Source organism: Nuphar pumila, chromosome 6 (genome assembly GCF_984573655.1).
Source record: "Nuphar pumila chromosome 6, dmNupPumi1.hap1.1, whole genome shotgun sequence".
Taxonomy (NCBI): domain Eukaryota; kingdom Viridiplantae; phylum Streptophyta; class Magnoliopsida; order Nymphaeales; family Nymphaeaceae; genus Nuphar; species Nuphar pumila.
Window position 1 is genome coordinate 97,898,005 of NC_143254.1, and position 23,167 is coordinate 97,921,171.

Genomic DNA, 23,167 nt, shown 5'->3' on the forward strand with positions numbered 1-23,167 from the left:
TTAGAAGAACATAATGTGATTCAAGAATCCTAAAAAATTGGGATACAAATAAAGAAAAACAGAAAAGAAAAATAGCTATCAAACATCTACAAAGCTCCCCATACACCGACTTTTGGTTTCTCGCCTAAAATTCCTCCTCCATGTCGTTGGTAGAGGAAATTAGAAGGAGAGGAAAGAAAAAGGAAGTAAAAGAAAAGAGAGAAGAGGGAGGTGGGGGTGGAGTTCAGGCGATGTCGTTGGAGCTTAAGCGACATCACTGGGTGTCACCGAAACCCGAGTGCCTTGGCCGAGGGATCAAACGGTCTTGCCAAGGGCGAGACAGCGAGAGAGGGTGGCGGGGTAAGGCAACAAGAGAGGATCATGGGGTGAGGTAACGAGAAAGTGTAGAGAGGTAACACTTCACTATTTTTTTTTTTAACCTCATCCCTGTTTTTTTCCTAACAAGGAGGCAACAATTAATGAGAGTGAACATTGTGGGATGATAAGAAGCAAATAGAAAGTGATGTGACCAAAGTAGTCAAAACTTAGGGTACATTTGCTGCATTTCATGTGATTTCGAAAGTGAATCTTACTTGAACATACCTAAAAAAAACAACTAGACAAAAAACTTTTTTTAGATACAATTTTAAAAGCAAGCTTCATAAAATGTGAGTTGACACATGATTCACTTTCTCACTGCCTCGTGAGATTTTGAAAGTCAATCTCTTTTGAATAATATTTTTCACTTTTCAAAAAGTAACGGTAATGTCACATGGCCAAAAACACAAGAAATTAGTCATTATATTATTATATACCGCATGGTCTTTGGATAAAAAATATTGTACATGAGGGCATGGCGATAAAGTATATAGATAAAGGTGCTACAATTTTCTCTTTTTGTGTTTATAAAAATCTTCATTATATTTAGCAAGAAAGTACAATTATTTTAGCAAGAAAATACGTTCAATAGTGAGAAAATTTAAATGCCATGCTAAAAAAAGTAAGCATTTTATTCTCTAAGTTGATGTTTGAATGTAGCATAAAATTCTCTGAGGAGAGAAAAAGTCTGAAACACCCTTCTCCCCTCCCCTTCTCTGACTTTTCTTCCATTTATTTATGAGAATTAGTCGGTGTCAATGGGTCGGATCTGGTTCAGACCCAGGTGTGTTTGAACCCAGATCTGACTTTGAGGTGCAGTTACTAGGTTCAGACCCGGGTCTAATCGAGTCTAACATAAGGAAAACATACCCGTGTCCTATACGAACTTCATGAACCAGACTCTCGGTCCGTACCCTATAAAACAGTATTTTTTTACTCTTTTACATTGAAAAATCATGGATCTTAATCAGAACTTGGGCTAACCCAGGTCTTGTATGAAATTTCACAAACCATATCCGATTCATTTTTGCAGAAACACATGAGAATCCTTGCATTTTCTATGGGCCCCATTGTGACAATGCAAACAAGGGATTTCCTTTCCTTGTGGAAATGGAGCCCTCTTTTCAATGGGGATCACCCTCTTTCTGTGGGAGCCCTCTTCCTTGGCATGCAAAAACACCCTAAGGGGGCGTTTGCATGTCACGAAATGGAGTACCGCGGCACCCCCTTCCGCGGATTCCACTGCCGCAGAAATGAAATCTGACCCCCTCCCCAAGGAAACTGTTTTCATGGAAAACCCACCTCCAGCGTGTAAAATGGCATGTCCGCGAAGGTTTTCCACGAAAACGCAGGTTTCTGTTGTTTGTGTGTGCCCCGCGGAAACACACACCCGCATTTTTGCGGAAAACAAAGCAAATTGTATTCTTAAAGAAGTTATAACTAGTTTCTCATAACTAGTGTTGACCATCTGATGTGCCTTGTAAGACTAATAAACGAACCAAGCTAAGTTGGAGCTCATAATGAGAATGAGTTAAATGAACCGATTTGGAGTTGACTTGTTTATAATATATATATATATATATATATATATTTAGAGCTAAAAAAATAGGATTATAAAAAAATGTATCGTTTGAAAGCTAGAAGTGATAAGATTTTACCACTAATTAAACCTATTGTTTTGCAAAACAATTAGTTCAATCATATGTTTTACACATACTATGTGATGTCAAATATATCTAACATATGTTTTTTACTGCCTAATGAGCTCGTACAAGTTGCACCGAGCCGATGACCTACTGTTCATGTTCATCTTGCTGAGCCTATTTTACGAGTTTGAACAAGCTCTTTACTAGCTGAGTCTCAAGTAGCTCTAGGGATGGCAGTGGACCTGGGAAAACAGGGCTCGGCCGCACCTCTACCTGTTTGGACCGGGGATGGAGGACATGAAATAGGGATGGTGGTGGAGATGAAGGTTAAAATCAAAACTCGTGTGGGGATGGAGGCGGGGATGAACTTACGCTTTCCCCATCCCGCCTCCGCCCTGTGCCCGATCCCCTATAGTAAAATAACTAAAATGCCTTTAGAGATGGTAGTGAACTGGGAAAAATGGGCCCCCGCCACATCCTGCCCCCGCCCTGTGCCCGATCCCCTTTAGTAAGATAACTAAAATGCCTTTAGAGATGGTAGTGAACCGGGGAAAAACGGCACCCGGCCCCGCCTCGGCCTGTTTGGACCCGAGATGGAAGACATGAAATGGGGATGAAGCTTGAAATCAAAATCCGTGCAGAGATTGAGGACAGAATTTTGAGACAGGACGGGGGTGGAGACCTTGTCCCCCGCCCCAGTCCACTGCTATCCCTAAGTGGCTCGGTTTGTTTCCAAGCCCTAACTGTGCGTATACAGAGTGCACATGCGCACACACATACAGCTCTAGGTTGATGGGCTAGGGTTTCAAATCTAATAAATACTATTTCATTAGATCTGAATGATAAAAGACCCTGTATCTAGGTTGATGGGCGTGTCATTGGTGATACAAATCAGACACACTATTACGTACTAACATGACTCTGACATGTACGGATATTATTTTAAATTTTTTAAATAATATTTCAATAAAATATATTTTTATATAATCAAATGTGAAAATAATAATTTTATTGATTAAAAATTAAAAATTTCCATGTCTCAATATCCAATTTTTCAAAAAAAAGAAGAAAAAAAACTGAACTCGTGTCGAACTCGAGCCGCATGCAGGGTTGTACTCGTGTCTTTGTGACATTATAGAAAACAAAATCAACATCGCAAGCCAAATTTTCATGGGGCCAAGTCATTTGTCTGATGGCCTCATGAGAGTAGATCCGGTCAACTGCCAAATCACAGATCTTGGTTGCTTTGGTACTATTACAGTCCGTTCAAGAGATCAACGGCCACTAATGAAGCTGCTTCTATGTCATCTGGTCCATCAGCGTGGTCCCCATTTGTTTTTTCACGATGAACGGTGACAATATAATAACACTCTAAAGACCTGTGATTTGGCAGATGACCTGATCTATGCTCCACATCTTGGGCCACTCATTTCATACCCACTGCAATGTATGTGTGTGTGTGCATGCTCGCTTGCCGGTTTAAGTGTCCGAACCCAACCACCGGCTGTCATGAGGACCATTTCAATCCCGGCAAGGCATGTGAGTTAGTGGACCACCCGGGGTTTACTTCGTAGGGAGGTGGGCTCATTAAGTGACCAGCATCCTTAGGAAGGTTTCTCATCATCAAAAAGGGAAAAACTCGGCGCGTGGCCAGTCGGGGTGGTTGTGAAGGTGCCGAGATGAAGGCACCGGATCAAACCCCACTGGCGCACAGGTGTGTCTGTAGCTTTCAGAGGTGGGCCATGAAAGGCACAGGGTGATCTTGGTCCCCCACCCTGGATTTCCTGACTTCGGAGAGGGTTCCTTGTCATAAAAAAAAGGATACAGGATACTCGAGCTGCCTTAGGTCAATCTTGGAGTGTGGTTCATAGAAACTTTGGGCCACACATCTTTTCCAACTATAGGAATTATAGACCGAGCTGTGGCTGGTGCACACATCCAAAATCCACAAAAGGTAGTGGATGCCTAAAAGGCTATGTTAATCCCTATGGGTGTGTTTGATTGCCGAAGATCTCCGGACATGGGTTTGATTTGGAGTCTAGCTGATGACAAGGCGTTTGATTCCACGGACACTCACCGTGTGGGGCCCACATATGCCCGCGTTCCCACACAATCACAGATTCACACACAATCACGGGATACGCAAATGGGAGGGATAGTGCGTCCCAAGGACACAGTTTTGCTGTTCTGCCTTCCACCCCGGGGGACAGGAAAGTGTGGAAACCTTTTTGAAGAAAAAAAATGCCTGAGATGTCCATGGACAATACAGGACACTGTGTCCTTGTCCTCCCCTGTCTGTGAATCAAATGCCCCCTAAGTACACGGTTCTCTGGCTTGAGGAGGTGGTCAGGTTAGAGAATGGGAAATCTGAGATCCAACTCTCTCATTACTTTTGAATCTGAGATCCAAAATAAGCAAAACCTCTCCATGCGATCCATAGTTTTTATTTTTTTGGCCACCAATTTACCAACTCGCCCCACCTACCTAAACTACACAATATCCTTTAACTTGCATTGAAAAGTGTCAGAATAGTCGCATGTAGTGTTAGCCTCGAGTTCTCTTTTCAATTATTTCTCTCTCATTAAAGAGTTGCACCATTTGGTGTGGCAAGCATAAACATCTAACTTTTTCTCACTATCAATGAACTGGTAGGTATATCTGCCTACCCCCAGCTTAATATCAAAAAACATAAACCTCTCTCTGTCTCTCTCTCTTGCTAAATTGGCAACTATGTCACAGGGACACGCCATTTTGGTTGTGTTTCTAGTGACACGTTCAGACACGTTTGGATACGTGTTTCTGGTGACACATGCAGACATGTTCGGATATGTGGATTCAGACAGTGACACGCACAGTTTTTTTTTTATATTTTAAATAAATTTTTACTGTGTTTTTTTATTTTATTTCAATAAAAAACTATTTTTAAATGTTAAATATTCAATAAATATTTCTACTGATTAAAGATTAAAAAATCAGTGTCCTCGTGTCCCATTTAAAAAAAAATCGAACTTCCGGCATCCTTGTGTCCCGAATCATTGTGACATAGATTGGCAATTTGTATCAAACATAGGATTAATTGACAATATTTGTCAAAATGCAATAGTGCTCCCAACCACACCAATGCTCCAAATATGACAAAGGGCATCTCAATGTAACCACATTTATCACATAACTAGCCACAACAGGGCACTCACAAAGCAAAAGCATGCACAGACTCCTTTCGAGTAAGTGTTCAAAACAAGAAGGGCCAGCTCTTTCCCTTCACGCCAAACCTCTTCTCAGTGCATGCGTGTTTGTGAATGCGTCTAGGCATTTTGTTGAAGCCCACTTTGAATCTCAACAGCCAGTAAGACCAAAATTTTAAAGCAAGCAAAAGAGAAAAAGAAGAAAGCATGATCCTATCCTCCATTAAACAGAGTACCATTTAAGCTCTCTCATTGGTGTGCCTTGAAAGAGAACACCTCCTCAGGTAAGAACAGTTGTTAAGGAAAGAACCTCTTTGATTGTTTAAGCACTTAAAACAACTTTATAATTTCATTAATGGAGTTTAAATTTTTTTTTTTGGAGAGAGAAAGTGGTTTAAATTTTTGTTTTTTTAGAGAGAGAAACATTAATGGGGTTTAATTAGATACTCGCAATAAACAAAAACTAGCCTATATGCCTGCAGGTAGGGTGGACAGGTTCACACACCATTACACGTGATAAAACAAAACAAAAAAAGGCTCAACAATTTGTGTTGCCACGTGTCAAAAAACCAACGGTCTACTGTGGACCACTTTTGTCATATTGCATGTATGCTTATGGCCCCCTTCTCTTCTCAAAAGAGAGAGGGAGAGGAGGGGGGAAGATGAACCCTTAACCAAAACGAGAGGCCAAGATTTCACTCTATCTACTGCTTGCAATCACAACCCTTATCCTATCCACAACCCTTCTCTAAAACACATTCAATCCTCTCACTTAGACTATCCACTCCTCCTCTTGTCCCTCATCTTCTCTCCCCAAAACTCCTCTGCAGATGATGAAGGGACCAAGCATTTGAACGTGAAAGACAAAGTGGGTTGCGCCAATCTGTGCTCAGACCAATCCTTTTCTTCTGTCTCACTGCTCCAATGGCCCCAAAAGCCAGCCGCACAAAGACCAACAAATCCAAGGGAGAGAAGAAGAAGAAGGAAGAGAAAGGTTAGTACCCAAATCATTCAGATTAAAAAAGATTCAATCTCACCAAATTCTCAACACTACCCCTTCTTTCACTGTGATTAAATTTGTCACCCTTTGCTTATTCTTCACAGTACTGCCTACCATCCTTGACATCGCTGTCTGCACCCCATATGACACACAGATAACACTCAAGGTAAGGACTCTGCATTCATAACTCATTCTTTAAGTTATTGTTAATCTATTGCTAGATGAAGCTAATTAGTTTTTTTTTTCTGATTTAGTACTGAATTTGATTGGTAACTGAAACAGGGGATCTCAACTGATAAGATTATTGATGTGAAAAGGCTCCTAGAAGTTCATGTAGATACATGCCACCTCACCAACTACTCTCTATCTCATGAGGTGAAATTGGTAGCATTGCATTGTGTTGCTAATGATATAGAATAAGGTTTTGCTGTTGATTTTTTCTGATATTGGTTGTACTGGATTAAGCGCTTTGAGGCCAATATGGTGATTGATGGTTTGATTCTTACAGATTAGAGGGGGTAAATTGAAAGATAGTGTGGAAGTCACTTCCCTTAAGCCATGTGTATTGACCATAGTTGAAGGTAAGATTTTGTGCATTCATTAATGTTTCTCTTAGAAGGGTATGGAATTTTCCCCAATAGGGGAGGCAAAAATTGTTGTTACGGCGTTCATATTGTGTATTAATTCTTCTCAGGAGAGTGAAAACTTTTAACCATATTGCTAGGTAAGAATCTGCAGCCATTGCCTTCATATGAATGGTTGCCCAACTAGTTTTTTTGGTGAAGATACTGTTGGTAGAAGAAAGACTCTTGGGACTTGGGCTTCATTCATTTAGAAACTTTTTACATATTTTCCTTGTGTAACCCTTGCGATGGTCATGTTCCTTGCCTTGGGCATGGGGTTGTTGTCAAGGGGCCTTTCTTTGGGAGGTACCACACGATTGTCACCACCCCTGTGAAGCAAGCACCTATTCCACTTATTGGGGAGGAATCTTTTCTTGTTTTATTCTTTTGTTTTTGGCTAATTTCCAAATGGGTGCCTAAGATTTCAGGCTTTCAGCATATTTCAAAAGAAAAGTTTCAAGACTTTGTTATGCTGCTTATGAGAAAAGATCAGGAACTTTTAAGCCAAAATTTGTTTCAAATCTCAAATATGATCTTTAAGAATATATTAATAATCACTTTGTCTCTTCTCCTCTAAACGTTTCATGTCTCTTTTCTGTAGGAGGACAATGATGATGTAAATATCAAATACATTTCAAGAGAAGTAAAAAAAAAGTACAATAAATATTGGAAAAAGTAGATATCATATCAATACCCACTTAATTCAGCCTCCCAAACTCGGGTTGTCACAGTATCTTATAATTTTTGGAGGTTAAAAGGTAATATTTTTGTATTTACTTACCTAAATAAGGTTAAGAGAAGTTTTTTTTTTTAAATTGTTTGTTTTTTAATCTGCATACAAAAAAGTTTGGCATCCATTTGGAAATTTCCAAAAGTTTGCTGAACTTTGAAATTTCCGTACTGCAATTTTGCTTCTCTAATGTTTTTTTTTTCTATAGAAAAGAACAAATGGGGAATCATCTAACATTCAACCAATGGTACCATTTTGTCCAAGTTTTTCTAATATACTGATTCTTCACATACGTTGATTAATGTGGGATTAGCTCATTGGAAGGCTTGAGCTGACGAGAAAAAGTATCTGATTAACCATGAATTACCACAATACCGCTGCAGTTGAGTAGAGAGTGTAATTGAATAAATAACTTCCCTTGGCATTTAAGAAAAAAGGCAAAATTTTCATTTGAGCGGCAATTATTTGCTACTAATTCCAAAGATAATCCTCACATTTCTGAATGTTTTTTATATGACCCACAAGTTTCATGATAACTGCTAAGCAGAGACCACAGGTTAAACTCCAACGTATTGAGAAACATTATTTGTTTGAATTTTCTACATTGCCCTTTGGAGTTGAGACTTATTACTTGCTTACCCTGGTTGAAAAGAGAAAGTAAGACTAGGTCATTTGAGGACATTATTATCATTTGCTTCAATTTAACTGAGATTTAACTTGAGTTAATAGTCAAGGAGAAAGTGGAGTTCACTGTTCCGAATGAAGGACAAAATCTTGTCCTCTAAATGAAAGTTTCGCAAGAAAAAAAGATAGTGTGGAAATGTACGACCATCACAATGGCTCTCTCTCATTCCAACAAAATGACGAATATGTCCCTTTGAGAGTGTAACGGAGTCATCGGGGACTTCTTGGAGGGAAATATTGGTCAATTCCTTAAGATACTAAGGGTAATATTGACCTTCTACCGATACTTTTGGTCGTTTCTCTCTGCTCCTCGGTGTCGGTGTCGATGTCGGTGTGGGGAGACGGATGTCAATTTCTGAATTCTTGGACGAAACTTCAGGAAATATTGTAATTTCTGTGGAGATTTCTAAATGACAAATATGCCCTTAAGGAGTGAGGACTACCCATCTTAGGGGTATTTAGGTAATTTTAAAAGAGGGCGACAAGACAGGCCATTTGCGGAAACGACGGGCGACGACGTTCTGTCAGAGTTGATGGTGATAAGAAAACGACGAATATGCCCCTAAAGTTAACAAGAAGGACTAGAAACAATCTCATAGGGACAAAACCGACATTTTGCTTCCGTCGTCTTCAACCTCCCGCTCGCAGGCGAAAAAAAAAACGAACTCACACGTGCGAGTGGTCTGTTGATTGCAGAGGACTACACGGAGGAGCAGGCGGTGGCACACGTGCGGAGATTCCTGGACATCATCGCTTGCACGACCGCGTTCGGGAAGAATGGAGAGGGCAGGGAGAAGGGAGCGGTCGCCAGGAAGCAGAGCTCTCCTCCTTCGCCGTCGTCGGAGGCGGAGATTTCGGCGAGACCCGAAGGGAAGGGTGGCATAGGGGCAGCGGACGTGGCTTCAATCCACCCTCCGTCGAAGCTCGGCCAGTTCTACGATTTCTTCTCCTTCTCGCACATCCCGTCCCCGATTCAGTGTGAGCAATTCTTCTTCTTTTTCGTCATCGTCGTCTTCTTCTGGGTTGAGGGAATGAAAATTAGGGTTTTAGTTGAATTGTTAGGGTTTTATGGTTAAGGACGATCGTTGCAGTTAGGGATTGCTTAATAATCGGGTTTTGTGAGAATTCATTGCCAGAAAGATCCCTGAAGCTTTGTGAAATATCAGGAGGCCCTTTTGATTTTGCATGATTTTCAAAAAGGACGTAGGTTTTCACGTTAATGTTGTTATGGGAGTTTGGTTTTCTGGTTGGGGGAATTTTTTTGGTGTTTGTTGTTTTATTTGGCAGCTGAAGGGCTTTCTGATATTTCATTAGCGTTCTGGACCTTTATGGAAGTAATGGGTTGAGCGGGCAGTTTTCTACTGCAATTCGCTATTTCATGGCTTTAGCTGAAGATTTTTTTTTTCGTTCTTTTGCTGCAGATTTGAGGAAATCTAGCCGCCAATTTGCAGAAGACAGAGGAGAGGATGATTTCTTCCAAATTGATGTAAGTACGTCATTCCAAATTCATGCCATTGGACGCTCAAGAATCCGCAAATATGATCATGATCTCCTGTAGAGTTGGAATTCTTGAAATTTCAGTGACATAACAATTGGGCATTATTCATTCTGCTGATGCCTTCCACTCTTGGTTTCAACTTCAACCCCTGTGGAGTTGGTAATTCTTGAAATTTCAGTGACATACAGCAATTGGGTATCTTGAATTCCGCTGTTTCCTTCCATTATTGGAATCGAAAACTAATGAGTGAGAACCATAGTGAAAGGAGACGCCTTTGTTTTGAGTTCAATGGACTTAGTATTGGATTGCATACCTTTTTTGAGGACAACCCACAACTTTTTTTTTTAATGAAACAAGAATAAGTAGTTTTCCATGTCAATATTTTGAATTAATTTCAATTTAGCACTAAAACTTTTTAAATTCAGTTTAAGTTTTCCATCTCAAGGTTTTCCTGGTAATTTATAAAAAAAGATGCTCCTGTGTGTCATCCCCCTTGCTCTTAAAAGTTAAAACCTCGTGTTTGTATTTTGGTTCATCTTTGAGGATTCTACTTCTTCGCAGTGACTGCTTTCTTGCTTTTCCTTTTTTTGTTCATGTTCCCCCTTTTCTCTTGTGAAGACAAATAGAAAATAAAGTGACGATTTTGTTTTGATAAAAACTAAATGGATGTTGAATCTCAATTGAAATGATTTGCTATAAGTGCTTGATACGCATTCTAAGTCATGTGGAGTGTGTTTGTTATCGAGATCATCTGGCAAAAGCTTCCTACTTCCTAGCCAACGATACTGCTAAAGTTAAACTATATGTTGTTTTCTGTTCCTTTTCTCTTGAAGTTCTTGTGCCAATTGTTTCTTTTTTGGGCTTTTTCTGTTTGGATGTAAGTTGTATGGTTCAGTTACAAGAATTTTATGTGCAGGTGAAAATGATCAACGGGAAGTTGGTGACAATTGTTGCATCCTGCAAAGGTTTCCACGCCACTGGAAAGCAACTTTTCCTCTGCCACACACTCGTTGATCTACTGCAACAGCTAAGCAGTGCATTTGCTAATGTGAGTGATTGAGTTATTTGATTATTTTGGTTCATCTTTGATCAATGGATGTCAAATTTTTTGAGATTTTGGCATTTTGGAACTTTTGAATTTGTGCAGGCTTATGAATCTCTCATGAAAGCTTTTACAGAACACAATAAGGTGATCTTTTTGTTGCATGTTTTCTTGAAATAAGATGAAGTGGCTTTAGACTGATCATATGCTATAGATTTCCCAATATCTGATACATGCATGTAAATTTCCAGTTTGGGAATCTGCCATATGGTTTTCGTGCCAATACATGGCTTGTGCCACCAGTGGCTGTTGACTCATCTGGATTCCCCTCTTTACCGGTAGAAGATGAAACCTGGAATGGTAATGGTGGTGGTCAAGGACGAAATGGTGAACATGATAAAAGGAAATGGGCTCAAGAATTTTCCATTCTTGCTCGAATGCCATGCAAAACAGAGGAGGAAAGACAAATCCGAGATCGGAAGGCCTTTCTCCTCCATTGTCTATTCGTCGATGTTTCAGTCTTCAAGGCTACCGCAGCAGTTCGCCATCTAATAGATGCCAATAAACAAGTGCATGCCTCAGCAGGCTGCTCTTTGGACACCAAAGTCCATGAAGAATGTGTCGGAGACTTGAAGATAACAGTAACAAGAGATATGCCAGATGCAAGTGTGAAGCAGGATGCTAAAATTGATGGTAGTCAAGCACTTGGAGTATCATCAAAGGAGGTTGCTGAGAGGAATTTGCTCAAAGGGATTACCGCTGATGAGAATGTGACTGTCCATGTAAGCGTATGGATATACTCAGGCTGTTTTTCAAGGAGAAAATTAAAGTATTATTTCTTGATACATTTAGTATTCATGCAATATAGTTTCTGTGCAGGATACTGCTACTTTAGGTGTTGTTGTTGTCAAGCATTGTGGTTACACTGCAGTAGTGAAAGTTTCTGGCCGTATGAGTAATGGGGGTGAGCATGCACTTCAAGATATTGATATTGAAGACCAGCCAGATGGAGGAGCCAATGCTTTAAATGCCAACAGGTAATCTTAAGCATGACCATACGGCAATCAAGTTCCCTGTCTCTGTTTTCTGGTTTCTCTTTTCTTGATATGGTTCTAGGTTTCTTTCTTCTGCTTTAATTTTTCATGATTACTGAAATTGTCAATTTTATGATCAGCTTAAGGGTATTGCTTCCCAAGTCATCCGGCACAGATTCTTCTGGTGGCATGCAGCATTTTCATTCTAGTGATTCAGATGATATGCTGACTGCTGAATCACTGGTGCATTCTATACTTGGTGATAGCTTGAAAATTTTGGAGAGTGAATCAGCAGGGTCAGGTAGATTCTTTAGATGGGAACTTGGATCATGCTGGCTGCAGCATCTGCAGAACCAGGAGGCTTCAAAAAGTAATGAGGCCAAGGCTGTTAATGAAAGTAAAGATGAACCAGTTGTAAAGGGCCTGGGAAAGAAGTTTGAATTGCTAAAGAAGGTAAAAAAGAAAACAGACAATACAGTGAACAAATCTGATGATGGTGTTGGCGTTAATAGTTTGGAAACTGGTCCTTTGAAAGGATTAGATAATGGAGAAAGCAACAAGGAAACAGCTCTCCAGAAAATCCTTCCAGAACCAGCTTTTCTGCTTCTCAAGGAATCTGGAACAGGACTCCATGTGAAGGTATGCTTGCTGCATATCTGGAGCTTTTGATGATTTTACACTGGCCTGCTTCCCGTCTGAACAAGTTGTTCACCTTTTCCCTGTTTTTTTTTTTTGCCCTTTTCGAAGCTTATTTTTGCCCATGTAGTGGTAAGAGCTGCTTTTCTGAAGCACCCACTTGGCGATTGTCTATTTGTATCTGTAGATTCTCTTAAGGCATTTCTGAACAAATAGTGGCAACAAATTTGATTCTAGTGCTAATGGAAAGACTTGGGGTGAAAGAATTACGACTGTTGTTCATTTGGCCAATTCCTTACTATAAAATATAGTGATTGTGTCGCTTTTACCTTGTATATGCATGCATTATTTGAGATTTCAGACTTCATATTGGTGACTTTTGATTGGTAAATGTATTGAAAACTAGTATTGGGAGTGCTGTGGCATATAGAAAATTGTTTATGTTCTAATGTTTTAATGTATATGTTAGTAACAAGGGCAGTACTTGTAACTTTGTCTGAAAATTTACTGTATGTATGTTACATTTTAGTTTGTTACATAGAAAAGAATAGTGGAAGAGCACAACACACATTAGGAATCATGCTAAATTACACCAAGGTCACCTCTAACGTCTGCTACCCTCTGTTCTCCTTTCTTTTCTTATTCCTTGCAGAAATAAGTGATTTAATAGCTGAGGCTTTGCATCACCTCAAAGTCCCACTTAATATCAAATATATAACTTTATGGCACATTGAAATAAACATATTTGTAGGGTAGGTGCCTGCTCATTTCATCTACATTTCATTGTTTTTTCCATTACTTTCATTTCTTCACCACTCAATATTTCCTCTTCAATTTCTCCTGAGACTCAGGCCTCAGGCTTCCGAGAGGCTTATGCTTCACCTCCTTTTGTACCCCTTTTATCATGTTACTAGAGGAAATATGCAGAAATGGAACAGGTTATCAGATCAATTCATGAAATTGTGACTGTGCAGGCACACATGCTTATTTGGATGATTATCGGATAAACATTTTGTTAACTAGGATGAAGCTCTTTACATCTTTCTCTGCATTCTGCTCTTTAATTCCACTTTTATCACCTATGCTATTGGTTTGACTTTCTTTTTTCAAACAGTCATTGGCTGAGCTGGTTGAGATGGCAAATAAGTATTATGAAGATGTTGCATTACCAAAGTTGGTAAGATGAATCACATTACCCATGCTATATTGTTTAATCAAATCTAGGAAAGCAAATCTGAGATCCTTATTTTGATTTGATGACTTGAAAATTGAAACCTTTATGCAGGTAGCAGATTTTGGATCACTTGAACTCTCTCCCGTCGACGGACGCACACTAACTGACTTCATGCATACAAGAGGATTGAGGATGTGCTCCCTCGGACGTGTGGTGAGAACACTGATACATCTGCTTTAGCAAAATAGGAAGCAAGGGTGTTTAAGTTCTTGTTTTTAGTCTCATTGTCCTTGCCTTTCTTATCATGGATTTCCAGATTTTTGATTTCTTAATTATCTTTCAATTACATGAACCAGGTTGAACTTGCAGACAAGCTTCCTCACATACAATCACTTTGCATTCATGAGATGGTTACTCGAGCCTTCAAGCACATTCTGCAAGCTGTTATTGCTGCTGTCAAGCATATGGATGACTTGGCTGGAGCAATAGCTGGATGTCTAAATATCTTGTTAGGAGCATCAACGAAAGATCATGAAGATATAGATGCTTTAAAAATGAAGTGGTTAGATGCCTTTCTTTCTAAACGATTTGGCTGGAAACTCAAAGATGTAAATTTGGAAGAAATGAGAAAGTTTGCAATTCTTCGAGGACTCTGCCACAAGGTTTTTCTACATTTCAACAACTTTCTAATTACAATGGCATGGGTCAGTTTCATCTTAGTTTGACAGGTGACAAAAAATCACTCTGTTTTGGCTTTTCTTTATGAAGGTTGGGTTGGAGATGGTTCCTAGAGATTATGAAATGGATAAACCAAGGCCTTTTGGAAAAACAGATGTCATCAGCATGGTTCCTGTATACAAAGTAAGTTGAAAATCACTTACAGAATTCAAATATAAGACTGACCTTTTGAATAGGAAAAGATTGATATATGACTTGAGGCTACTTTGTTTCTCAGCATGTGGCATGCTCATCAGCAGATGGCCGAACTCTATTGGAATCATCCAAGGCTGCATTAGATAAAGGAAAGCTTGATGATGCAGTTAACTATGGAACCAAGGTATGTTAACTATGTTCATGTTGTGAGTACTAATTATGTTTCTACATTTTTTTTGAATAATTCCAGATATTTGAATGTGTAGGCACTCTCAAAACTTTTAGCTGTTTGTGGCCCCTACCATCGTATGACTGCTGGTGCTTATAGTCTTTTGGCTGTGGTGCTCTACCACACAGGAGATTTTAATCAGGTAACCATGCAAATACTTCTATATATAATAGTGGAACCACGAATGCTTGGGTTAGTCACATATTTTCATTATTTCGGTGATGGGTTCCAAGCTTAGTTAGATATTTGTGTTCGACATTTTTCTGGGCTAAATCATGTTTCATCTGGTACTGAATTCTTTGACCATAACTTATTTCAATCTTATTGTGGAAGCAATTCAATGAAATTTGATATCAAACTGCTGCATGACTTCTATAGTTCTCGTTTTCGGTCACATTTGTCTGTTTACCTTAATATAAGAATACTCTTCTGAGACAATGATCTATCTGAATTTGCCAATATCTAGCTTACTCATGTGAGTTTTGTTGGCATGGTTGTCATTTTCAATCCTTCATCGAGACAAGATCATCACTCTGAATTCTTAACTACTTCTCAAACAACTTTCACTTGTTCTTAGTTATGCTTTAAGATTTCCATTTATTTATTGGTTATGCTTTAGATGTTACATACTCTGACTTGCATTCAAATTTGTCTCATTCTTTTTCAGGCAACTATATACCAGCAGAAGGCCTTGGATATTAATGAGAGGGAGCTGGGGCTTGACCACCCTGATACAATGAAAAGCTATGGAGATCTTTCAGTTTTCTACTACCGTCTGCAATATACTGAATTGGCTTTAAAGTAAGCTAAAAATGATCTTTCTCTTCACAAATGTTATCTCTGTATCTGTTGTCCTTCTTAATTGTGGGAGTGCTTCTCGTTGTAGGTTTTTCCCACTTTTTTTGATGTCTAGTTTTTGTACTGTTAGTTTTATAGTTTTATGATTATTTTTTCATTCCAATGTTCTGTATTTACTATATCCAAAAATGGAAAACCGTTCCATGATAAGTTCAGAATTTGGATTGCATAGTGAATATAAGGTTGTGTACATTAATTGAAGTAAAATAGGTAATAAGAAATAATTACCCGACTGTCAAAAAAATTACTGTAACGTCTAGAGCAGAGTTACCGGAAGCTTCTTAGGTAGGTGGGAAGCTCGCTTCCCGGAAACTCGCTTCGGAAGCGCGATACTCCTCGCTTCCGAAACTTCATGGGAATCTCGATTCCCCCACGTTTCTTTCATGCTTCCCACACACATGGTCTATGCTTCCTATATGCTTTTCTCACATTTCTTTTCATGTTTTTCATGTATTTTCTCTCACGCTTTCACTCACTTTCCATTACTTTCTTTAAATTAGTGTTAGATTTTAACAAAAATTTAACTCTTTTACTGAAAAATCAAGAAATATAAGAATGATCAATTTTATTTTAGTTTTTATTTGTTTCTTGTTTGATTCCTATTCAATTACCATATTGCTTCATTTTTTTTAATATTTCGCTTTTAAATTGATACTTCGCTTCCTGCTTCCTATAAATTTTAAAATGCCTCGCTTCCGCTTCTCGTATCGTTTCCTTTCCTGCTTGGCCTTCCTAGTTTGGCAACTTTGGTCTAGAGTCATTCTAGTTTCCTTTCCTAAAAACTCCTTTCCTTTTTGTTATTCATAGGGCACCTTTAATTACATACCAAGGCAAACGTTAGCTTGTTTCTTAGATTGCACTCAGAGGCTCTCTAACTACCATTAATATATATATATATATATATATATATATATATAAAGATGGAATCTTAAATCTTAGGGCTTGATCTATGGGCATAAATATAACTATCCATTTTATGAATCTCTTATGTGTGTCCTTTCATTATTTCATTGAAAATATGCATAAAAACCCACTAACTTTCATTTTTTAATTGTTTAATCAGAAATATGCATAGGAAGCCTACTACATTGCACCCGCATGCACCTACACACTTTAGCAAGTTTGCCAAGTTTTCGCATAAATATAACTATCCATTTTATGAATCTCTTATGTGTCCCCTTTCATTATTTCATTGAAAATATGCATAAAAACCCATTAACTTTCATTTTTTAATTGTTTAATCAGAAATATGCATAGGAAGCCTACTACATTGCACTGGCATGCACCTACACACTTAAGCAAGTTTACCAAGTTTTCTTAATCCTAACTAAAGCGTTCTGGTCTTTCCTTATATTAGTTGGCGCCACCAAGGGTTTTCAGTAATTCTGTGTAAAGTAATATCTAGTTTTTTCCTAAAAAACTCCTTTACATTCAGAAAATACTACTGCAAATGGTATGCCCTTTTAAGATTACTAGAATACCCTTGGTTGTGCCAACAAATGCAAGGCACCATCATGGCATTTGAGGACAAAGGAGAATAAGGTAAATCAATTAACATCCTCCAATGCAGTGAAAAAGAATAGCTCTGAGGGAGACAATAAGAAGAGACATGAAAATTGCGGCTTGTCTCTTCGTCAGCAGCAGCATTATTGATTTGGAGAAAAGAATAAGGCCCAGAGTCTTGTCTTTTAGAGGCCCATCTGGCCACATGGAAAAAATGAGAGCAGAATACAAGGATTCACTTCATATGTTAAAATCATTGTCTTTTGATATGATGATTATGAAAATACAATTTTCTACATCCCATGTTCTGTAATTTGAGGCATTTTCTGGATGTCTTCTCAAATGCTTCTAAGCTTACAAGTATGATGAGAACTTGGATTCCAAAATCTGCTGCATGTTTAGTCCACGACAATGCATTTTAAATGTTCCATAAAATATTATGAATGAAAATTTATAGGTGAGATTTCATCCCTTCTTTTCTTTTCTTTTTTTGTCTATAATTTTAGTTTTTCGCATTAATCTTTATACTTCAGAAGTCATCTCGAGTTAAATCGAGATGTGACTGGCAGCTCATTCATTTTATTCTTCATTCTTCTTTTCTTTCCCTTGAGGAAACTGTAAGCTATTTTGGAGTCTTCATAATATTTATTGTTCTAAAATTATCTTTCACATATTTTAATCATTAATCTGTGAGCAGAAAATAACATTACCTCGGCTCACTTTTCAGAAAACTCCATCTCTTACTTTGTGATCATCTGCATATTGTTTAAATGGAGACCTTTTTGGTTTAGACTGGACTTTTTTTATTTAGGCATAACCCCTAATGTTACCCTTTCAAGTGCCTTCCTTTTCATTTCCTGCTTTTTAACTTCATGGTAATAAGTAACAATTGACTATTTTTTTGCGGGCTAGGACACTCACCCGGGGTTTACCATCTAGGAGGGGAGGTCCATGACCTCTGTTTCTAGTCAGGTTCCTCGTCATAAAAAAGGACTATTTTTCTTGTTTTCTTTTTAAGCTCCATAAATAAAAGGCAGTTTCTGATATGTTCTATCATAAATGAAGAATAAAATGTTATTCTGGACATTAGTCTAAGAAGATTTTCCCTAATTCTTTGTTTGCCTTCCAAAATATTCTTTAGCATTAAGCCATGCAACTATGCTCAGGAACATTTTGTTAACTGAAGTGGTAGGTGTTACAACAAAAGAAAGTTATGGCCACATTGGTCGAGCCGCAGCCTCCTCAAATTTTAATGTTTATTTCACTAGTTATAGTGTAAACTGTAAACTGATGGGTAAAGTATGCTATGATCGAAAAGGTTGATTCATTATAAGTACACATTCATGTTATTGCCATTGTGAAAATTCCTTTTCTTATGTCCACTGTCGTGTTCGCAAATAGTAATTGAATGAAATCCTGAAGGCCTTATTTGATTTTCCTTTTTCTTTATATTGGCAAGGTGTGGTACGTTATTTATCTGTTTACATATTCTTGCATAGTTAATTTCATAGCAGTGAGATCTTGATATTTTTAATGTGCAAATTCAATTTTATTTAGATTTATCTTTTTGTTCTTTCCAGGTATGTAAATCGGGCATTGTACCTTTTGCATCTGACTTGTGGAACATCACATCCTAACACTGCTGCAACGTATATCAATGTGGCAATGATGGAAGAAGGCCTAGGAAATGTTCATATTGCTCTCAGATATCTTCATGAGGCCCTTAAGTGCAATCAAAGATTGCTTGGAGCTGACCACATACAAGTATATCTATTTAAATTTTAAACCATAGAAACATATTTCTGAAGCAATACTCATACTCATGATATCATTCATGTGTGTATTTGCATGTCATGTCATGCATTTGACAATGCTGCAATTATTCACCTCACTGACAAACACATGTTATGGTCATAATTATTGCTTTTTTTCAATGTCTCATATTTTTAAGGATTAAAAATACCAAATATTATGATAAAATTGGAAAATTATGAAAAAATGAATTTATCACAATGATTTCCATTGTTGCCTCCCAATAAACTCATTGAGAAATGTAAAAAAACTATATTTTCTCAAAAAACTCTGCAGGAGATGACTTATTTATTAACTTTTGTGGGCTTTTATGTTGTTTTGTTACTTTTTCCTTTTTTGATTTTTTCCCATTTTTTTTACATTCCCAATATTTTTTTCGAGGAAAGAAAAAGAAATTTTGGATATTATCATGACTGATATTTTTTACTATGCTTAGCACCATAAACTTAAAAATGCATCATTGTAAAAGTAAAAGCATGCAATGCCTGTATCTAATCAGGCACACATGTTTATATCCCTGGAGTGCTACCATTGCGGTGATCAATAAACTGTAGAACCACTTACAATTGCAATCTTATATAGTTTAGTTTATAACTTGCCTTATATTTCTTTCAGACTGCTGCAAGCTATCATGCCATAGCCATTGCTCTTTCATTGATGGAAGCATATTCACTTAGTGTCCAACATGAACAAACTACCTTACAGATACTCAAAGCTAAACTAGGAACTGAAGATCTTCGTACTCAGGTGGTTAAATGCCATCATATTAACATTGTACCATATTTTCACATTCAAGATCTTATTTTCTAGAATTAGTTATTGACATACTGGATTGCACGTGAAGGATGCTGCTGCTTGGTTAGAGTATTTTGAGTCTAAGAATGTAGAGCAGCAAGAGGCTGCACGCAATGGTACACCAATGCCCGATGCAACCATAGCAAGTAAAGGTCATCTCAGGTACAATTGTACTAATGGGCCTTCTACTTTTAAGTTTAAACTTGTTCGATGCCCATATGAATGACTCATATTTTGCCTTTTGGATCAGTGTATCAGATCTCCTTGATTATATAAACCCAGATGAAGAGATAAAAGGAAGAGACATGCAAAAGAAACAGCGCCGTGCAAAGGTAGCTTGAGAAGCCACATTTTTTAATCTCGTTCATGAGGGCGTGTTGGTTTTTGATAAAGTTTGTCTCATAACACTCCTTGCACCTGTTCAAAGGTCCTACCATTTTCAATGTGAAACATCATTGGTTTTAGTTTTTGTCTAATTTTGTAATTGACTTTTGCTATATTTAAAAATAAAATTCTACAGTCAGTCATCAGTTGTTTTTCTTTCTATGATACTGTTTTCATTATCAATACCACTTGAAAAATCTGATGCAAAAGTTCCTGGTAACTAGTTTCTTTTTATTGGTAGAAAGTTTTGATGTAGAAACTGTTCTTACATTTAAATTGGGTGCATGAAAACTTTCTCATAATTGTATAAAATGTTTACCTACATGTCTTTTTATGTTTTGTGTTAGATGTTGCAGATCAAGGATAGACTGGGTCAAGCTAATTCTGGCACCATCAGGGGCGATTTCCAACATGAAGATATCCCTGCATCAAATGATTTAATAGTGGAAAGTGCAGTGAGAAAGAACAGCCCTGCATCAAATGATTTGATAGTGGAAAATTTAGCCAGCAAAGTTCATGTAGAAACCAAGCCAGAAGGCTCTGTAGAAGCCAAGACAGCATGTCTCTTACATGAAAAGGATAGTGTTTCTTTTCATGAACCAAACCAGCCAGTACAAGATGGCGTAGATCTAACAGAATCTCCTGATGAAGGGTGGCAAGAAGCTGGATCAAAGGGACGGCTTGGAAATGCCGGAGGGCGTAAGTTTAGCTATAGGAAACCAGCCCTAGCAAAGCTCAACACAAACAATTCTGGATCCTCTGACATCCGAAGTCCAATGTACAAAAGGAAAACTCTATCTCCAAGGCAAAAAACGTTTGTGTCCCCAAGGACGCCTTCATCTGATGTGAGCACTGTCGGAAAGTTGGTCAAGTCTTCTAGCTTTAGTGATAGAGATAGTCCAACTGAAATTCCTGGTAAGAAGCCAGAGACAGCTTCTGAATATCAGCAGCACTCAGAGGTAAGAGCAGTTAGCAAATCTTCTTTCCCACATGCAACACTCACAGCAATGGCTTGCAAGTCCCTTTCTTACAAAGAAGTAGCTCTTGCACCTCCTGGCACAGTGTTGAAGCCTGTTGTGGAAACATCAGCAGATCTGCCCAGCGAGATTACTGGTGCGCAGATTCAGAGTGATGTAAAGATGACAACCAAGGAGGAGGAGGAGCAGATCTGCTTAGAAGTGAAGGCGCAAGAAGAAGAAGTTGTAGATAAATGTGAGAAAACAGTCGAAGCAGATAATATGGAACCATCTGATGATGTGAAAAACACAGACCCTGTAACTGAGGCGGCATTGTCTCCAGCGGAGGACAAAAAAGCAGCTATAGAGACAAGCAACAGTAAGCTCTCAGCATCTGCTGAACCATTCAATCCAGGCAGTTTGCCATCTATGATTCCACCCTTCTCAATTTCTTCTGCTGGTTTTAGTGATGGGAGAGCAGAGCAAGGTGGAATTCTACCACAACCTGTAAACATTCCTCATCATCCATCTATTGCAGCTAGAGTCCCCTGTGGTCCACGCTTATCTGCGTATTATAAAACTGGCCACTGCTTCCGTCTGAAACCTGCACATCTTAACGTTCAGAATCCCATTATAGATAGAAGCAGCAGATTCAGCCCTCCGAGGACAATGAATCCCAATGCAGCTGAATTTGTACCTGGAAAAGCTTGGCAACCTGCTCAAGCAAGTGATCAAATGCATGAGGATGCAGAGTTTCAGTCAAATAACCAATCGGAAACAGCAGTTGATAGTAAGGATAGGGAGCAACAGCTTACAAATTCAGAAGAGTCTAAATCTGCAAATGAAGCTGCCACTGATGGAACTGACAAACATAGTGAAAAGTCACAAAAATCTGAACTGGCAAGACAAATTCTGCTCAATGTCATTTTTAAATCAGTGCAGAATAGTCTAGAATCTGATAAAACACAGAAGATAGATCCATCTCGATCAGTTAGAAAGAATAAAGATTTGGATCAGTCTTCAGATCCCATTGAGAGAGACTCTGCAATAATCAAAGTCCTTTATGGAGATCAAAAGAATAATGAATTAGACTGCCAGTCTCACCCTTCTGATCAGGGACAGTCTCAAAGTACAGAGGTGAACAAGAACAAAAATGGTGAAGGTGAAGGTTTTACAGTAGTGACAAAGCGGAGAAGGAACAGGCAGCAATTCACTAGAACAGTGAATGGGCTATACAGTCAACCATCTATATGCACTTCTGTGAATTGAGATCGTGTGCCAACAATAAGAGAAATGTTCAGAAAGAACAAAATTCAGAAGGTGACGTTGATCAAAATAATTTTCAGGATTTGATGAAGGGAGAATAAGGCAGTGAATTATTGAAGACAACCTTTTATTTCATTCATATTTTCTTTTTGTTTTCATTAAGAGATGCTTTTAAGTTCATGAACAAGCTGCAGGCATATTTGGACAGATGGAGAACCAAGCTGAAGCAAGATGGATGAACTCAGTTCAAGCTCACAGCTGTCCAAGAACACCAGAGCATGTTAATAGTCGACCCTTCACTGATGGAAACTGTACTCAATCGGAACTGGCAGTTTGTTAAAATATAATGTTAGAGCTGTTATGACCATTTAGTTTGTTTGGAACATTGGTAGGAGTCGGATGATGGTAAACTTTTGCTCCTTAGCTTGAGAAGTTTTGCAGCAATTGTACAAATGCTTGAACTGTGCCAAGATTTTTGTGTGTGCGTGTGTGTGTGTGTGTGCACGGCAGGTGCATATGTGAGCAAGATGTTAAAGTCTAGCCATGTGTCTGTGCATACGTGTAAGCTGTTAAAATCTGTAGCCTGCCATGTGGCAAAAAAGGTGTACAAGTTTTCCTGCAACTGTTGCTGATTCAACATGACTAAACATCATTAGTTTAAGTTTTTTTTGTTTTTAATTATAACCCGAAGAAACAGCACCAGCATTAAGACCATTAAGACCTGGTCGCGCTGGCTCAGCATGCCATACCTACCATCGTCCTGCCGGCTGCGTGAAACTCCGAGGCTAGGACCCCCTCCCCCCTGGTTTATACTGTGCATCAGCTTGCGCAGAGAGGAGACACTCATGGGAATCGAACCTTAACCACCCGTCTAGTGGCCAG

At 38.5% G+C, this 23,167-nt stretch overlaps 1 protein-coding gene across 2 annotated transcripts; it reads left to right on the forward strand.

Moving 5' to 3' along the window:
• The first annotated feature begins 5,823 nt into the window (after positions 1 to 5,823).
• LOC149835334 (protein REDUCED CHLOROPLAST COVERAGE 2-like) lies at positions 5,824 to 22,905 on the forward strand. Of its 2 annotated transcripts, none has more exons than XM_090008407.1 (23): positions 5,824 to 6,182; positions 6,293 to 6,354; positions 6,471 to 6,563; positions 6,697 to 6,769; positions 8,922 to 9,203; positions 9,647 to 9,711; positions 10,640 to 10,771; positions 10,871 to 10,912; positions 11,017 to 11,547; positions 11,645 to 11,802; positions 11,940 to 12,438; positions 13,550 to 13,612; positions 13,721 to 13,822; positions 13,966 to 14,271; positions 14,378 to 14,470; positions 14,565 to 14,666; positions 14,749 to 14,853; positions 15,379 to 15,512; positions 18,653 to 18,836; positions 19,500 to 19,631; positions 19,729 to 19,841; positions 19,930 to 20,011; positions 20,411 to 22,905. In XM_090008407.1, exons 1-23 carry the CDS (start codon positions 6,113 to 6,115, stop codon positions 22,286 to 22,288), a joined length of 5,301 nt encoding a protein of 1,766 aa, XP_089864533.1. In that variant the 5' UTR covers positions 5,824 to 6,112; the 3' UTR covers positions 22,289 to 22,905. The 2 variants fall into 2 exon arrangements, with proteins under 2 accessions (XP_089864533.1, XP_089864534.1); XM_090008408.1 differs by having other exon boundaries at positions 20,420 to 22,905.
• The last annotated feature ends 262 nt before the right edge of the window (positions 22,906 to 23,167 follow it).